Source organism: Mus musculus, chromosome 13 (genome assembly GCF_000001635.26).
Source record: "Mus musculus strain C57BL/6J chromosome 13, GRCm38.p6 C57BL/6J".
Lineage (NCBI taxonomy): Eukaryota > Metazoa > Chordata > Mammalia > Rodentia > Muridae > Mus > Mus musculus.
Genome location: NC_000079.6, coordinates 111,699,584 through 111,719,126, shown reverse-complemented (window position 1 = coordinate 111,719,126; position 19,543 = coordinate 111,699,584). Strand labels below are relative to the sequence as shown.

At 42.7% G+C, this 19,543-nt stretch overlaps 1 protein-coding gene across 7 annotated transcripts in view; it reads right to left on the bottom strand.

Annotated features, from left to right (window-relative positions):
* Positions 1-530: 530 nt before the first annotated feature.
* Mier3 (MIER family member 3) overlaps positions 531-19,543 on the bottom strand; it is a 32,524-nt gene continuing 13,511 nt past the window's right edge. For 3 of the 7 annotated variants that reach the window (XM_030247238.1, XM_006517616.2, XM_006517617.1), the window contains 10 exons: positions 15,364-15,498; positions 13,785-13,905; positions 13,040-13,125; positions 12,414-12,489; positions 10,762-10,913; positions 9,320-9,401; positions 7,347-7,438; positions 4,759-4,886; positions 4,540-4,682; positions 531-4,443 (listed from right to left, as the gene is read on the bottom strand). In XM_030247238.1, coding sequence (XP_030103098.1) covers positions 3,986-4,443; positions 4,540-4,682; positions 4,759-4,886; positions 7,347-7,438; positions 9,320-9,401; positions 10,762-10,913; positions 12,414-12,489; positions 13,040-13,125; positions 13,785-13,905; positions 15,364-15,498 — 1,473 coding nt within the window. In that variant the 3' untranslated portion in view covers positions 531-3,985. Of the gene's footprint in view, positions 4,444-4,539; positions 4,683-4,758; positions 4,887-7,346; positions 7,442-9,319; positions 9,402-10,761; positions 10,914-12,413; positions 12,490-13,039; positions 13,126-13,784; positions 13,906-15,363; positions 15,499-19,543 lie in introns of all 7 variants that reach the window. The other 4 variants (XM_006517618.3, XM_006517615.2, XR_382733.2 and 1 more) reach the window with 3 other exon arrangements.

Genomic DNA, 19,543 nt, shown 5'->3' with positions numbered 1-19,543 from the left:
GAAGCCAGAATGCTGGGATTTAAACGAAGATCTCCAGTTAGGAAAAGATAAAATAAAATCAAGGCTTGGGAAAGGAATGACTAGAGGCAATGGGATTATGAAAATTATAAATAAAAGAGTAATCGATCACAGACACCAGCCTGCCCAGTCCTGATGTCTACTCGTATTCCCGAGACAGTTGCTGAGGATTGCTTGGACACATAATTCAGTAACTGCCTGCTGAGCTGAGTGAGGAACTTTGGGAATTGTTAGAATGATTATAGATCAAAACCTGGTAGAGGGGATTTAAGACGAATTATGTAAGTCTCTCAAGCTGAATAGCTACATATCAGAGTTTAAGACTGGTTTTAAGCCGGGCATGATGGTGCACACCTTTAATCCCAGCACTTGGGAGGCAGAGGCAGCCTGGTCTACAGAGTGAGTTCCAGGGCAGCCAGGACTACACAGAGAAACCCTATCTTGAAAGACAAAAAAAAAAAAAAAAAAGACTGGTTTTAAACTTTTTGGTAAATAGTCACACGACCCAGGAAAACAGATTCCCAGATTTTTATTTCTGGAACTGTACACCAGGTATTAAAGTACAACAAATACAAAATAATGCTCAAAAAATCAGTGTTTATGTACAAATATTAAAATCAATGCAACAATAGCAACTTCCTCTTGAACACTGGATACTAAAACTTGTTCTGATTGTCACTAGTTCCTCATACTCACAGGGTACTTAGTTCAAACTGGGACAATTGCAATCACTGGTCATCTAAGAGGAATATTAATATCTACCATATTTAACAATAAAACTAATAGTTTCCCTCCTTTTAGTGAAAAAATTAGGAACTTTTTAAAAAACATAGTAATGTCAATATTTTATAAATTATTTCAATTTCCATTCGTAGACAATGTGCTTTGAAACTCTGGGCAGACAATCTCCTTGGTGGTCGGGTTGTTAGCTTACATTCAACGTTGAAGTATTTACTAGACTTTGGTTAAATTAAATAGCGCTACTACTCTATTAGGTCTGATCGCAAATATTTGTGACCTTCAATTTTAAAAATTAAAAAGGAAGCGATTGCACAATTCTTTGACCTAATTGTACAGACTTTAGGTTTTTTGTGTTTTTTTTTTTTTAAATAGTATTCTACATCCTTCAAGTAAATTCAGCAGTTGACCATGACAAGAGGAAAACTAAACATTAAAAGGCCGGCATAGCACGGCGAAGCACACGTGACGAAAGTAAAGTATTGCTCCAGTCACAGCACCAGGTCACACTCGTCAACGTCCACATCCTCCGAGTGCCCTGGACACACAGGATGGGCCAGCCGACACCGCCACTGCTCACCATGGATTTTTGGTTTGTTCATATGAAAATATTGCGGCAAATGAAAGAAACAAAGAATTCATCACCGTTTGCTATAAGAATTGTGCTTATTAACACGTGATAATAAAGGCATTGTTTTTCTTCATACGATTGCAAAGCAGATTTTTTATGCTTTCAAACTCAATTCTTTTAATAAACAGTAACAAATTCTCTGTTAAGATGTTCAAATGGAGACAAAAAAATAAGTCCAGCTGTTGGAAGAAATTCAATAAATAGCTATTTTACATGGATAAAGTCATAGTGGTACAATTTATGAATGTCACATCAGGCATGCACAAAAATGTATCATACATGACAGGAGCAGTCAGAAAATATTGAATTAGGTCTAAAAAGATATGAAGAATTTACTGTACACATATATACAAAAATCTTGCAAATTATTGCCTCATTTTAACAAGGAATTAAAAGTAAACGTTACCAGCTAGGTAGCACTCTCTAAGAGGCTAAAATCCAGTTAGCATTTAAAAATCTGTTAAACTAGCTGGAATTTATTTCTCTCATATCATTTTTCTGGATTTTGGTCAAAACTCTATTTAAATAACTAAAGTGTCCATTCAACTTGCTGATAATCAAAACTCTAGATGAGAAACACTGTTTCCATCTTACATCAAGACCCCAGCGATGCATAGATAAACTGTGCCAGCCAAAGAGAATGGGCATTTTCATGTAAGTGCAACTGGTATTAGCATTCAGTTATCTTTGTATAAATCATTTATACAGACCAGCCACGGTAAACCCAGAGTGAAAAATATAGTTTTAACAATGCAAGAACATGCCCGGTATCCTCCTACATTAAAGAAAGTCTACTGAAGGGAACGAAAAAACCAAGGTTCAAAGTTTAGCACAGCACAGCAATAAAAAGCTAGCTAACCACTTGGAGAGTATTAGAAAGCAACATGGAGCCCAGGCTACCCATTGTTTACTGTGTGCATACAGGAATACTCAATTTTAGATGTATAAGTTAAAGACTGATTTTAAGTTATTAATTTAACTACCCTTTGTCCTCTGTGCTAAACTAAATTTTATACTTAATGTGCTACTGCGTAAACACTTCAAAGCAATCTTCATTAAAATGCTGCAAAGGAAAACAATACACACCATCCAAAAGCAAGGATGTCATTGCAGTTCACAGTTTGTGCAATAAATACCCTCCCGTCCAGTCACTAGGACCACTACCTCCTACCTACTCTTCAGCACGACCTTGAAGCGACTCACACTTATAAACAGCAACACAACTAGGAAAATAAAAAAAAAAATCAAAATATTTAATTAAGACGGTGCAAAAAGTAATTGTTTTAACTGTAAAAGTAAAGCTTATATCCTAACACTGTGTTGTAGAGTTTGACTCACCTGAAAACTTAAAAGGAGCATGTCTAATAAAGCAAAAATGGTCAAAGCTATGACAATGGCTTCTTACTCATGTTTGGAATAAAAGTGAAATCACGTCTGAGATGCACGTGAACATCTGTCACGTTTTAAAACTTAAAAGTGGTAACGTACCATTCTACTTCAGACAGAAACTCACAGTTTTCTTTCCAACTATTTGAGCTAAACAAAGTAGCTTCAAGGGTCTGCGTTATGTATACCATCTAGAAGTCTAAGTATATTAACACTTTGAACTGCAGTGCTCCAAACAAGGTGTCCCAAAATGTAAACCACTGTGGCAACTTCCTGGGCTTTGTAGACTGTGCCTTGCAAGTCAATTGCCTCGGAACAAACTAAATTACCAGTGACCAGTATGATTTTTAATATTACAATCTTGACAATGGTGGACAAAACCCCATATGAATACCACATCTTCAAATGCCAATTTTTTTGTAAAAAAAAAAAAAAAAAAAGAAAGAAAGAAAAAAAAAAGTTTACACAGAAGTCCCCCGGCAGTACAATGACCAATTCTGTGTAAGGTAGCCCTGGTCTGGAATTTTGAAACAGGATCCAAGCAAGTGTCTCCTTCATTTGCACACAGCTCCTCGCGCCGGCTTCCAGACAGATGGTCTTGCTGTTTTGTAAACTGAAGTGCTCTAGTTGAATAACATGAGAGAAGTTTCTGTTTTTAAAAAAAATCCTTGCATGTTTGTGCAGTTTAAAGAAACCTACCCCTGCTTTTATTAATAAAGAAAACAAAAAAAAATAATAATAATGCTACATTGAACAGGGATCGGGGTTGGTACCTGTAAACATTGATCCCACTGCATCCGTTACGGCAAAAGGAGCTGACATGAAAAGAGGCCACATCAGTTCTGAACATCTGTGCTGGTTTGAGCTGGTGGCCTCTGTCTACAGGTTTTAAATCTGGGATGAGGGCGGCGGGAACAGAAAAAAAGGAGGCCGTGGAAGAGGTACTAAGGGATGAGGAGAAGCAGAGCTTAAAGCTGCACCACAGAGCTCCATCTTAGTTCCCAACTCTGCGGATCATAGTTCATTTCCACATTTATGGATTGAAAAATGAAAATACTCTTGATAAATCAAGATATAGTTCTATACATACTGACATCACTGATGTCATAGTGAAAAAGGTTCAAACTTCCAGTGAAAGACTATGCAAACCTGATAGCTCCCCTTCAGTTTACTGGTACTGCATACCCATTGTCTCTGGGCTTCCCGTTCCCATCACTCTGAATGAAGGGCGGCGTGCTGGTGCTGATGCAGACTATGGGCATTGATGAATCCGTTTGTCTCGTTGGCAGACAAACTGCCAAAGTCAGCTACAGAGACAGCCATTTTGGCACTGGTGATGTGATGTGTATGGTTTTCAAAGTCTACACCCAGGTTGTTTACAGAAACCTCATTCATAAAGGATTCGGGGACAGCAATGCCCATCTTCAATCTCTTTGCTGGTCTTTCGGATTCTTCGCTGCACATGGGGTTTAACTCTGAGTGATAAAATCCAGTCTCAAATAAATTAAAACAATCACTTTCACCATTGCTGGGCAGGGTGAGTAACTCTTCCGTTACGACAGGCACATGATTGACGTGTCCACGAGGCGTGTTGGCCAGCGGAGGAAAGCTGTCATCCAGACAATTCACAGCGGTGGGGTTGCAGACAGTTGCTACACTGTTGGTTAAAGCTAGAAAAAGAACGGAAAGGAGTTTAAGTGAGAGGTCACTGCTCTGCAACAACAGAATGCAGCCTGCAGCAGGCTGTGCACGCAGCCTCGTCTTACCTGTCAGGTCACTGGCAGTGAAGGAGCTGAGAATGTTCAGCGGCTGATCAGGAACGGGCTCAGGCCGGTTACAAGTTAAGGCTGAAGAACTGACGGTACCACCCAGAGACTCTGTCTCATCTACGAGACGATCCATGTAGTCCCTGAAGAAAGCACCATAATCTTAACTGGGCATCACAGGTAAACATGGCAGTCACTCAAGTCAAAGACTATACTTACGTAACACCAGGGTGATGGTTATAGCGTTTCTTTCCAAATTTTGTCTGTTGAGCAAAGTAATCATAGCGTTCTGATTTCTTCCACATGTAGTAGAAGGCTACGCACTCGGCAACCGTTCTAGACCTCACCTAGTAAAGACAGGCAGACAAACTGATGCTCCCAACACCGTCTTTAGCAAGTATTAGTGACAGGTCTCTAATGAGCAGATTTCCAAATGCATATCCGCAATGTTGCATGTTTACTTAAAAACTCCTCAAACAATCGTGACGGAATTCTCATTGTGACTGACAGCTGTTGGAACTAACCAACGTCCAAAGACAGGTCTCTGAATGGTTTTCCTTGGGACCAACTATTTGTCCAATGATGAGCAGGTAAACTGAGGAGACAAAAACAGCCTCACCACAGTATCTAAGGGCTCGGGGAGTCCCGAGACCCAGCACCCTCCAGCTCCGCAGGGAAAGACCATTCATTAACAGATGCAGGGCTTTTCTGCTCCTTGTGTTTGGCTCTTATCTCCAATGGGCTTAGCAACTAACTTTTGTAAATCAAATAGTTGGCTCTATACCCAAACTACAGTCCTCCAAAACACTTAACAGCCATAAGTCAGTGTCTGACTATACAGACTTCTTTAGCTTTATTCAATTAACCCATTCTTCTGACTTATCAGTGCCCCAATACAGACATTTCAGTCTCTATCCTGATTCCACAGTAAGCTGTGACCTAAAGACACTAATGGAGACACTTTTGAAACCATGAAATGCAGTATAACTTTCAATAAACACCATTAACTCTAAGTCTTCATAAAGAATATAGGCTTCCTGCAGCCACAGACCTCTTCTGTCTTATCCACTGCTGTGTATCCCAGGTGCCTTAAATAGTGCATGGTAAGTGGGGGGACTGTTTATGGAGCAAGTAGATTAAGAGTAAATTTCATAAGTCAGACATCTTTGAACATATTTAACCTATTCGCACTGAAAGCTTTAGCTTACCGTTTAGAAAACAGTAGACTATTGGTTTAACATACAAAAAGCATGAAATTTCCAACAGTAATGAAGGAGTATGTAATGCAGAGACAAGAAAAGGCACAGAGAATGGAGAGGAAGAGAAGAACTATCATGCCTCAGAAGTCACAGAAGCTGTACAAACACTCCAGAGAATCAACAGAATAGAAACGGAAAGGGGTGAGCCCCAGAAACAGGATCCTACACTCAAGGCCTGCCTGGCTTCAAAATTCAGGATTAGTCCAGGAAACTTAGTGTGACCCTGTTTCAAAATGCAGAGAGCTGGGATGAGTGGCATGTGAGGCCTGAAAAAGGTAAAAAGGTAATTTTAACAAGGTCTCAGGATTGAGGCTTAACCATGAAGATTAACCAACTACCCCCAGGCATAGTAGTTACACCTATAATCTGAGCAGGGAAGGCTGAGGCAGGACCTGTGAGGCCTGCCTGGGTTACAGTAGGCCTGCCTGGCCAGCCTAGACTACACAAGTGAGGCATTAGCTTTAAATAAGTAAATATATATGCATATACATAGAAAAAAACAGTAACAACTCAGAAACACCTATTACTTCCCTATGTACAAATAATGACCTGAAATTTAAAACTGAAAATACTTACATCAGTACCTTCAACTAGATCTGAGTAAAACTATATGAAACACTTAATGAAGACATTAAATAAATGTATAATCTATGTTCCTGGATAAGAAGACTAATGATTCATTCAGTATATTCCCAATAAAACTCCAGCAGGCTACTCTGTGGACACTGATAGTTAATTCTATATGGAACACAAAAGCTTTTAAAAAGAACAAGACTATTTAACACTGTACTGCCAACAGTGTGAGTAGGGTATGGGCTTTAATTCCAGCACTCAGGAGAGTTTGAAGTCAGCTTGGTCCACATAGTGAATTCCAGGCTAACCAGGGCTATATAGTGAGACCCTGTCTCAAAGAAAAGGGAGAGGAATAGGGACAGGGGCAGGGGCAGGGAGAGCAAAGACAGTCTGATACAGGGCTGTTTGGGTAGAGAAGGCCAGCACATTACTAAAGAAAGAATGGAGCCCAGAAATGTGAGCACTGATCTTGACCAAGGAGTCAGGCAGTTCAGTGGAGGAAGAAGAGTGAGAACAAACAAACTCAAACCAGACACACACATCTAGCCCTTGTATCGTAAGTCTGTAAGTTCCTGCCGACACTGAGCTAGGGCATGGACTTCCCGCACACTTGCTCACACACACACACGTGTGCACAGCCTCCCTGTCGGTGTCCCAGGCTGGAACGGGATCCTTGCTGAATGTGGGCAGTCTGCTTGCTATGTATGTCATTGTTATCCTCAGTCTAGACTTTCTATCCGACTCACGGCTGACTCCTTTATAGTGTAAAGCCCTCTCCCATCTTCCTACGCAGTCTCTGCAGTCACTCAGTTTTAATAACAGTTTTGACTTTCTCACTGTCTGGGGTGGACATTCTCGGATTACCTTTCAGTTAGCATTAAACATTCAGGCTATTCCTCATTCATTTATGCTATTATAAGGCACTGATTGTAACGGTTGTAATTACTGTAGTGAGCAATCTCTCCACCAGCTCACCTTATCTTTCTGAATGAGATGAAAATCTTTTCCATGAAGCATCAGTGCATGTTCAAAGCTTCGGCACTCCTCTTCCGTCCATGCTGTCATTCCTTCTACAGAGAGAAGAAAAGAGCTCGGGACTCTGCCATGTGCATCCTGGATTTCCCTTCAGACTCACTCCACACACACACTCAGACTGCAGGGTGCTTTAGATACATCACACACACACACGCACGCACGCACTCACACACACCACACACACATACACGCACACACTCACACTTTCCTGGATGAAGAGAGGGCTCAGTAGTTGACTGTGTACTGTTCTAGAGGACCTGAGCTCCACTCCTCCTACCCACATCAAGCATTTCACCACAACCTGTCACTCTGGCTCCCCTCTCTTCTAGCCTGTTCGCACCACTGCTTACGTGTACATAAACACAGACACCTACACAATTGAAATAGTAAATCTTAAAACACAAGAAAACAAAAAACATACTTTTTGTTCTCTACACTGTGTAACAAGGATTTAATGTATTAAATTTTTTTGTTTTCTTCTTGTGTGTGTCTGTGTGTGAATGTGAACAGTTACACGTACACAAATGCATGAAGACTCAGATCATGACTGTGTCCTCAGGACATAGCTACCCTGTTTTATTGAGCCGGGTTTTCTCCCTACCCTAACCTGGGGTTAGCTGACTAGGCAAGGCTCGATGGTAAGTGAGAGCCAAGGCGTGTGCCTGCCTCCCGGCTGGCTTACACAGTCACTGGTGCACACCAGCACAGCTTTGCCCATGTGTTCTGGAGATCTGCACTGGCTCCTTACCAATTAAACTGTTGCTCTAGTCACAAGAAGATTAGAAAAAATGACTGGAATAAAAGGAAAGGTTCTATTTTGGTTTAACGTAAAAAGTAAGTTCTTTAATTCCAGACTATAAGAATAATCCATCCATATTTATTTAAAGTCGGTATGTGAGTGCTGAGACAGGACCGAGCAGGCTGTGCTATGACAAAACTAAATCCCATCAATTTTCCAGCAGCCACTGACGTTGAGAAATGAACTCTAGTTAGGGCAAGAAAACCTTCACAAGGCTACATCCAAGGCTCAGAGATTGGTCATCTCTGAGTTACCTCACTCACTGATACTGGGGACCAGATCCTCAAAGCCATTACAAGCAGTAGACAAGAGAAAATGAAACATTTTGAATTCAGGAAAATCTGGTCTAGAGACTGGAAGTTGACAGTTTAAAATAATCCTTCCAAGGAAGTGTCTTCTACAAGGCAAGTGTCTCAACCTACAAATGTAAATACACTATTCCAGCTTTTACATTTTCCAACGTCACTAAGTACTATTTTCATTCTACATACACTTAATTGTGGCGAGAGTACATGATATCCATTTATATAAAGCCACGTTCCTTAACGCTGATGACCAACAGACGATAAGCTCTATAAAAAACGATTATTACATACATGACCACCAAGCCTACACTTCCTCCAATAAACCTCATGGAACACACTGCACCCCTTCTCCTTTTCTCATCACCTATCTCTGTGCTTGTGTGTCCGTGTGTAGAGGTCAGACAGCAACGTTGCTGGAGCTGGCTCCTCTCCTTTCATTAATGTAAACTCGGGTCCTCAGGCCTGGCAGCCAAGTGCCTTTACCTGCTGAGCCATCTTGCCAGCCCTCCTTTCTTCCCCATTAAGCCTAAATCTCCCTTTTATTTTCTGACTTACATAAAACCAAAATATTCCCAACATTTTTCAGTCAAATTATAAAATCATTCTTCTTAAATTACTTTCGCTCTACTGTCACTTGTGAGGTCTGCTTTGTCCTGTAACTACTACCAGTAACAGGACAAAGGAAGTAAGTGCTATGACAACGAACTTTTGTCATAGCACAGCCTGCTCGGTCCTGCCCACCACACCACCTATCCTGAACCTCAGATGAACACCCCTCATTATTTCTCCGGTTTTCAGTTGTTTCTCACCTTGAGATGCCTTTCCATTACAGCAGTACCTTTCAATTGCTTCTTTTATATTGTGGTTACACTTGAGAAGTTCGTATAATGCCTAAGAAAACAAGAGGGAGAGGAAAAACAACCAATAAAAAGTGCTGCTAACAGACATGGTCTAAGAACATTTTAAGAAACAGGTATCTTTTAAGAGAGTCTTGACAAACAATACTAAAATGCTTTCAAATCTCATGACAAGCCAGGTATGGTGGCATACGCCTTTAACGCCAGCAGGTGGATCTCAATGAGTTCCAGGCCTAAGACAACCAGGGTTAAAGACTGTCATGACATTTGTTCATCCCAGTACATGCGAGTGCCTGTGTATTATGTGTGTGTACAAGTGTACACACAAGAACCTGTGTGGGCCAGACATTGATTTCAGGTGTCTTCTTGAATTGCTCTCCAACACCACGCCCCTCTTTGTTTACGTAGGCACTGGGGGGCTCCTCACCAAGCCACCTGGCAGAGCAATCTGTTCCTTCTGACCCAGAAGTCATCCACTCTCACCACACTGACTTTACATCTTTCTAGGTCTTTTCACCTAGGAAGGTTCTTTAATCTTTTCTTAAGAATTACTGAAAGAGTCTGATAGAACCCAGGATAACCTTGCATTTTAGACAAGGCTGACCATAACAAATTCTTTTGCCTGGCTTCAAATGCTGAGTGAGGTTACAGGCATTCACTACCATGGCTGGCCAAACCCTCCACTTTTAGATACTTTTGGTAGAGGGGATATTAGTGTGGGGTCTGTCTCTTGCTGCTCTTGTTTTTTTTTTTTTAAAGGTTTATTTATTATTATATCTAAGTACACTGTAGCTGTCTTCAGATGCACCAGAAAAGATCTCATTACGGATGGTTGTGAGCCACCATGTGGTTGCTGGGATTTGAACTCAGGACCCTCGGAAGAGCAGTCAGTGCTCTTAACCACTGAGCCATCTCTCCAGCCCCTCTTGCTGCTCTTGTAAGAGGACTTGACAAAGCAGAATAAATTTCTAATGAGATAATATTAGTTGTAAACAGATAAACACTGTCCTGCAGCAAGAAAGACAGCACATATTAAACCAAGTGCCAACATTATTCTTGATGAGATCTTGTCTCAAAAAACAGAGTGATCAGCCGGGCGTGGTGGCTTTAATCCCAGCACTCGGGAGGCAGAGGCAGGCTGATTTCTGAGTTTGAGGCCAGCCTGGTCTTGTCACTTTGTAAGTGAGTTCCAGGACAGCCAGGGCTACAGAGAAACCCTGTCTCGAAAACCAAAACAGAGTGATCAAGACACCAGGGTCAACCTCTGGCCTCCGCCCACACCCTTCATAATCTCAACACAACAAAAACCCCTCTGAGAAAAAGATGTCCTATTTACATTTAAACTATTTAAATCAACCAAGTTATCTAGAAATACTATATAAGAGGAAGCTTACCTGTTCATTATCCCTGGTGTGTGTGCCTGAAGAAATCCTGTCTAGGACTTTTTCATTTCCAGTTCTCAATGAGGTCTCAACAAGGTACTCCTTGACTTTGCTCTCCAAAAGCACACCAGGATGCCACAGTAACTGGTCCTCATTTTCATAAGCTAAGAAAGAAAACCCCATTAACATATCACAAATGATGAAGGCATTAAATAAAGAATGTCCGGCCTGTGCCTCTCGCACTGGACAGAGCTTCTGACTGGGGTAAGTAACTGAGCAGCAGTGTGAATGAATGCTGGACAAGAACAGTGTTTGCTGGACAGAAAGACTACATGGAGCCAACAGCACAAAGCTGTTGATGTTGGCTTTACTGACCATCTAAGGCTAGTGAACTAGAATCCTAAAAGTGCATGTTAGAATCTTTAGTTTTGCAATATAGCTGTAAAAATCAAACTAAACCAAACCAACAAAAAACTAAACCGTTGAATTCTCTAACAACCTCTTTGGAATTCTCCTGAATTCCATAAATGACCCTGTGAACTTTCTAATGGTTAAAATTACAAATAAAATAAAAATAAAACAAAAATAAAAGTCAAAATATTAAATAATAACCCAATCCCTAAGAAAGGTCTACTATTCTTCTACAGGCTATTTTCATCCAAAGTGATTTTTATTTAAAGAAGCAGATTTATCAAGACCCCTACGTGGGCTTATGAAGCAGAGCAAAATAAATTTTGCACAATCTCTGAAAATGATGAACTCTTAATGCTCTTAAGCTCTTGTCATTGACACAAGGATTGATTTTTTACATACACAGGATCAGTACATAGCTCAGGCTACCTCCATCCTGAATTTACAGGCTGGAAAAAATAGCGGAAGGCCAAAGGACCTAAGGCATATGTATGTCAAGCCTGGATGGTGTGAGGCATGTGATGAGGAAGGACCTCTGGGGCCCTGGAGAGCATGAGCTCTCCCTGCTTCCCCTGGCACAGCTATTCCGTTAGGTTGGGACAATTTAGGAAAACAGTGCTGCTAGTACCTGCCAAAGCTGATGGCCCCAGGTAAACAGTCCTTGGGCAAAAAAATGGAGAGTAATGTAACATGGAGGAAAAGAGAAGGTGGGCCTGGTGGCTGTCCAGAGATGGGGCAAAACCGCAGCCAGCACTCATGGAAATCCTGGAGTCTCAAGATCACAGAAGAAAGCACACATGCCTGCATTTATAAACCCAACACCCCATGCTCTCAGAACTCAAGACAGCTGAGGTACATGTCAGGAGGCAACAGACTGGCCTCAGCAACTTCCTGCTCTGCCAGCAGCAGGACACAGCATTCCATCTGGTTTCTTTTTGCTCCCAGAGTTTCTGTTCACTCTCACCACATCTCAGAACCAGAGAAGAGGTTCTGCTCATAGCTCCTGAATGAAGCCCCAGGGCCTTCCCTCCCTTCAGGCAGCCCTGAAACCCGTGATCCCCCTGCCACTGGCTCCCAAAACTAAGATCAGAAGCAGGCCCACCAGGCCCAGCTTCAAGATTACTTTTGATATATTTTTTCCCAGACAGAACTAACTGTCTGGACTAAGGAAGCTCCTCTGGATCAACCTGTCTCTCTACCGTCTAGGTGGGTACATAATCACAAGCTTGGGTGGGAAGATAATTTGACCTTACCTTTCTCGTCGTCACCATTGTACTCGCCAAGATAAGGGGGAATTTCTGCCTGATACTCTAGACCAATCATTATTTCCTACAGGCAAATTGAGAAGTAAAAGCAACATTATAAAAACAAATAATCCCCAATCTGTTCCTACCTAGCAAAGCAGACCATATCATGCAACACTAAAACTATCACGAGTTGCTCAAGAAAGGGCCTTAGGTTTTTTTATTTACATGTGTGTGTTGGGGGCTGGTAATGCGTGCACAGAGTCCAGGTGAAAGGCCAGAAGACGGTGATTTCTTCGAGCAGGAGTCATAGGTGTGAACCATCCAACAGTGCTGGCACCTGAGCGTCATCTAGTTAGGCCACTTTAATGATTTATCTTTAATTACGCATATTTGTGTGTGCACATGCACATAGGCATGAATGAGTTCAGGAGCCCAGAGGCCAGAGTCAAATCCCCTCACGCTGGGGTTGCAGGCAGTTGTGAGCCACTAAACCTGGTGACAGGCACTGTACCACATTGTCTCCAGGATTAGCGCACGCTCCTAACCCCAGCCATCTCTCTCCAGCCCGCAGCTAGACAGTTTTTAGAAGCATTAGTCCGAATGCTCTTAGATTACAGTGACAGGTGGCTTACCCTTCTCAAATCTTCAGGTGAGTTACCACTGTCCGTTTCAACGTCCTCAATCTCGGACTCCTTGTCTCCATCACATGTAGTGTTTGCTTAAAAGAAGAAAATGCATGTTTAAGCACCTAAGAAAATGCCATTTATATTGTAAAAACTTGTTGAATAAAGAAGATCCATTAAGCCCGCTTGTACAGTCTTCACAGCTAGCATCTGTCACAAGGACAAACACTGAGAGCACCAACACTCCCCTTGTCACCACGCCATCATCTGAAATGTCAGGTGCAGCACAGGGGTTTGTCCTCACGGGACTGACCCAGGACTGCACAGACAGCTGAGCCCAAAGCTGCCCCTGAACATATCCAGTCATGTACACGGGGAGACATTAGGAAAAAGATAAACCGGCTGCAATTAAGCATTTGTTTCAGCCTAAAGCCCTTAATATACTAAAAACAATAACAACCAAAAACTAAAGGGAAAAAATATAGTAAATGACTAAAAAATGAAAATACTTTCAGCACTGGTCAATTCTAAGCTGAACCTTTCAACAAGCCCAAGAACTATTTTCTGGCTGAACTAACTAAGTAAGATGGGTTGCCACAGCAACAGATGAAAACAGGCAGCCTTGCAAAACTACCTGAGTGTATGGGTTCACTCCATCCCAGTGACAAAGGTGGAATCCTATCCAGACTATCACACTCTTATTTCTTTAAGGGGTGCACAACACGAGCGCCGCTGCAGACACTAGCATTCTTACATCGTAAAGGCCGGGGGAAGAACTCCGAAGTCTCATGAGAAGTCACGGACGGTGTCAGATCATCAGCGGAAGACTGAGTTTCCTCGTCATCGCCGGACAGCAGGTCTTTCGCGATCTCTTCCTGCAAGAGTTAGAAAGCAGTGCAGGTCAGGAAGCGCTGCTTGCAACCTCAGCAGCTGCTGGGGATGCCTTTTTGTTTTTATAACGCTCAATAATTAAGAACCAATTTGCACCCTGGTTCTGAAAAGTTTGAAATTCTGTAATTTACTTTGTGTATAAATACTAATAACATTTAATACTTAATTATATACTTAACATATTATTTTAAATTTTTAATGTTTTGTCAAATAGGAATAAAAAATGCATTTGCACACTTAAACAACTTGCCATGCAAAGAATTTACTGGAAGTTCCAGATCAATTTTCAGTGGATTTGTAGTAAAAAACAGTATATTCTAGCACAGCACAACAGCTTGTGTCTCTGGAGCAGGTTAGGAGGCTGAGGCAGGGGAATTTCCTGAGCTCAGGAGTTCATGCCAAGTCGGAGCACAACAGTGAGACAGGAATTCAAAAACAATAAAACCACAATAAAAATAGAACTTCTCCGTGGCCAGCAATTATACTCTTTCTCCAACAATTTAATTATGTATTTTCTTCATTTACATTTCAAATGCTATCCCAAAAGTCCTCCAGAACCCCCACCCCACCCATTCCCATCTCCAACAATTCTTAAAAATGTAGAATTCTCTCCAAACTCCACTCCTCTGATGGGTTAAAATGTCCAAATTAAGTGACTGGTGATACTGCTTAAAAAGCAGCAGGTACGGATTTGTATGAAAGTCACTGTCGCACAGCAGGTACCCAAGGCTGAATGACACTGAGGAAAGCACACAGGAAGCGGTCCCAAGATGTGGACTCTCTCGTCCTGCCTAAAGCCTAACTGGCAAAGCCGCTCAGAACCCCACCCAGAGAGGCATGGCCTCAGGATTCTCCTCAGCAAGGAGTGTGCCTCCCTACAAGCAGTCTGTGAGAGACGTGTCATCATGGCCTTGCCTGCTGTGACCACTGTCACCCAGAAGCACAACTCTGCCTAAGCCAGTTTGATGTGCAGGCTCTGGGAGATTCGTTAACAGAGGTCTTCAGACCAACTGCAGTTAAAGGGAAATCCCCTAGCTACAATGTCTAAACAGAAATACTGAGCAAGAGTTGAACAGCTGGGCTGGTGAGATGGCTCAGTGGTTAAGAGCATTGACTGCTCTACCGAAGGTCCTGAGTTCAAATCCCAGCAACCACATGGTGGCTCACAACCATCCGTAAAAAGATATGACTCCCTCTTCTGGGGTATCTGAAGACAGCTACAGTGTACTTACATATAATAAATAAATAAATCTTTTTTTAAAAAAGAGTTGAACAGCTACTATTACTCTTAAAGCAACAGGATCAAATCCAAATGGATGTTTAGATGAGTAAGAGGAAGTTTATATATTTATTTCAGAATTAGAACATGCTTTAAGCATTAAGAACCTTAGAAACCAGGCAATGACAGTGACCCTGAAACTTCCGTAAGGGCCCATACTCACTTTGTCTAGAGTCATGTCTGGTAGTTCGTCTGCAAGTTCACTTGGGGAGCTGTTTGCACTGGAATTCGCAACCGCTGGAATTGTAGATTCATAGCCGTAGAACGCCAACAGGTCTTCTAGCGGCATGTTCCCTTCCTGGGCGAGCAGGGTAGACATGGACTAAGTGGTGCCGTAATCTGAACCGTGGGTTCAGAACTGCAATGCTCAAGTTTATACAGCAAAGTATCAACAGGGCAGTCAACACAGCCAAGCTTTAAAAAAGTGCATTCCTTTTTGTATACTGCTGTAGAAAATAGTACTAAGCCCAGTGAGTAACTGCTGTATTAGCAAAAGCAAGCAGTTCCACTAGGCCAATCAAGTGACCAACAGACAACTTCACATCATTTTTAGCTTGTTTACTCAAATAACCTTGGAGTTCTGTATAAGTATTGGTATATTTACTTTATGTTTATATATTTATGTAATAATGTCTAAACCCCAACCTCCAGTTTACATTCTCTGTTCTTAATTCCGAGTTTGAATACGGTCCCCCTAACAACACTGCTGATAACCTGCATGCTTTGGCCTCAGCATTATATCCTGGGTACAGGCTATGATGAACAGTGACCCCAACTGTTCCCCAAGCTCATTGTCATGCAATCTAATGCAGATTTGCTTCAACACTATGCACAGAACCACTTACAGCTACTACTCACACATAACTGCAAAAATAAGCTTGTAACTCAAACTCATAAGATCTTTACCTATGCCAATTAAGACAAACACCTCTGTCATACAGGACTAACATGAAGCATGTGACTAGCGTCCATGAGTGGCCACAGTGTGCTAAGCACTGCCGCTGCCTACAGGATGCTGGCTATCTACCAGGCCCACAAGGAACTTAGGCTGAAGGCCCCAGACATTACTCATGCAAGGAGGAACCACCAGGGGCCTAGAGAACCTGGGAGGGAACGAGCTAAGCATTCCCTTTGCCTCTTACCCTGCTTCCCTGCAGGAGGGGACCAGGCTGTCAGCCCCCTGTCTGTAGCATCCCTTCTCTAGGACCTCAGTGATCCTCCCATAGTGTGAAGACCGCTGTTGTTCCTCCTGTCCTGATGGTCTATCATATCGTTCACTGACTCTAGTATTTTGTTGAGAGTTATTAGACAGGGATATAGAAAATTACAGAAAATCCTTTCTCTGAGAGAATTCAGCGCTGAGAGAATCAGACAGGTTAACTGCCATACAACAATGGCTGTGATGCCCGACTCTGAAACTGATACCCTAACCTAACCCTGTGCACCCAGACAAGGGTGCTGACCCAGGACGACAGGACCGAGTGGGGATGAAGAGATAAAGCTGTCTCAGGATGTGTTCCGCCATCAGTACCAATGACCATGGGCTCAGACTACTGCACTGGTTAGCTGCTGATATAAAACAGGCTTAGCCTTAATTAGGGGAACCAACAAAGCCCAAATATAGGGAGTTGCATGCAAGCTATGCAGTGCAAATAAAAGACAAAGAACCCTAAGATAAAGAGTAAGGCTGGGGTCCATTTTCACTGGATAGCAAAGACACCCAAGCATGTGGCTGAGTCTCAAAGCATAGTCCTATGTCTAGCATTCCAGTCAAAGGAAAAGATGTACTGAAAGCTGATGGTTGTTTAAGAAGCTGGTAGCCATGGCTAAGTGGGATGAATGAGAAGTGACTCAGACAGAGATGGCCAGAGTCGCAAGGACAGATCAAAGGGGCTTCATGACAAGGAAGGGAGCCAGGACTATATCCCAAAGAACCAGGAAGCCACTGGAGAATTGAACCAGGAGGGCTAGCATGCAGAGGCACTCCTGCCAGGCCTGAGTTAAATCTGAAGCCCACAGGACAGAAGGAAAGAACAGACTCCCGCACACTGTCCTCTGAGTGCAACATGCCCACAGGCATGATTGTGACTACAAACACACAGAGACATAGAAAACAAGACTTTCAAAAGGAGGAACTGACTGACATATTTCTTCTTGAAACACTGGAACGCTACATACATAAGAGCTGTGGGGTTATGGAGAGACATGAAGTGAGTGATAAAGATCTCTCCTTGGGCATAAGTGAGGGCAACTTTTAGAGTGACAGAAAGACCAGGGTGGGGGGAGATTTTTTTTTTTTTAAAAACGGAATTATATTCAAGATTTTATAGGACACAAGTTTGAGAACTATAAGGCATCCAAGAAGAAAAGTCAAGTTGGCCGGGAGCCTGGAGCTCAGAGACTCCGGCCGGGCACTCATTCTACGTGGTATGTAAAGTAAAGCCAGGAGCTGAGGAGCTCCTAACAGACAACAGGGCACACAGAGAAAGGGTCTGTGCTTTATTCCAACAACTTCAGATAGGATACAGGAGCTTATAGCAAACAGGACAGTTATAAATCCTCAAGTGGGATCTTTATTCTAGACCAAGGAGAATAAGAACCTGAAGGAAGAGAATTTCATATATAACATGTGAGAGGAAAATACAGTTAAGTTATTTGATAGCAGGAATGAAAGAGATCTAAGTCTTAACAGGAAGGACTTCCAGCCTGAGGAGCCAGCTAACTCCAGAGCCACAAAACCAAGGCAAGGGCTTAGGACAAACATGGACGACAGGTGGACTGCGCTTGAGGGAGCGCCCATGGATGGGTAAAATCAGAAGACAAGGGCAGAATCTGCCTACAGCTGAGAGGAATGGACCCAGGAAAGCAGGATGCTGAGAGGCCAAGGGTGTTCCCTGCAGTCAAACAGCAAGGAGAAACCAAATGAGAAAAGAGCAGGCAAGAATTCTTACCATCTGGCAACCAGGATCCCTCTGCCCTTACAATGAGCTGGAAGAGGCCAAGCTAAGGGTTAACTGGAGGGAGAAGCAGAGATGTCGGACACTTGACTAAAAAGGAGAGAGACCAAGAGCAATACCAGGTCAAGAGGTTAAGTTCATCCAAATTGTTGGGAGCCGCCCCCACATTCGCCGTTACAAGATGGCGCTGACAGCTGTGTTCTAAGTGGTAAACAAATAATCTGCGCATGTGCCAAGGGTATCTTATGACTACTTGTGCTCTGCCTTCCCCGTGACGTCAACTCGGCCGATGGGCTGCAGCCAATCAGGGAGTGACACGTCCGAGGCGAAGGAGAATGCTCCTTAAGAGGGACGGGGTTTCGTTTTCTCTCTCTCTTGCTTCTCTCTCTCTTGCTTCTTGCTCTCTTGCTTCCTGCACCCTGGCTCCTGAAGATGTAAGAAATAAAGCTTTGCCGCAGAAGATTCTGGTCTGTGGTGTTCTTCCTGGCCGGTCGTGAGAACGCGTCTAATAACAATTGGTGCCGAATTCCGGGACGAGAAAATCCGGGACGAGAAAAAACTCGGGACTGGCGCAAGGAAGATCCCTCATTCCAGAACCAGAACTGCGGGTCACGGTAATAAAGGTTCCCATAAAACAGACTGTTGAGAAGGATTCAACTACATGAATTCAGAACTTTTCAGCTGGGGAACGGTGGATACCAGTAAGTATAGCTTTACGAGGTACGCCTGGCCTTGAACTTTCTAACGAAATTCAAGACAGTCTATCAGAAGTAAAGTGGGGAATAGCTTTACAAGGTACACCTGGCCTTGAACTTTCTAACGAAATTCAGGACAGTCTATCAGAAGTAAAGTGGAAAATGGCTTTACGAGGTATGCTTGGCCTTAAACTTTCTCTAGTGTTAGAAGCCCTTTTGTTCCTTTTCACATGTTATCAAGTGATTAAGGCAGGGCTAAAAATTCTAGATGAAATTCAGGACAATCTATCAGAAGTAAAGCGGGGAGAGAGAGTAGGAGCAAAGAGAAAATATGGTTCACAAAATAAGTATACAGGCCTTTCCAAGGGTCTTGAACCTGAGGAAAAGTTTAGGTCAGGTAAGAATACCTGGGGAGAGATTAGAAGGAAGGAGAAGGAAAAAGAAAAGAAAAAAGATCAATCAGCGGAGGCTTCTAAGAGAAGGAGCCTATACTCATCACTAGATGAGCTCAAGGAGCCAGTTTTTAGTAGTTCTGAATCAAATGAAAAGGCTATTAGGGCCTGGAAGGCGCTCTCTCGAGCAGGTGAAACCACTGGGCAGTTAACAAAGATAATCCAGGGACCTCAGGAATCCTTCTCAGATTTTGTGGCCAGAATGACAGAGGCAGCAGAGCGTATTTTTGGAGAGTCAG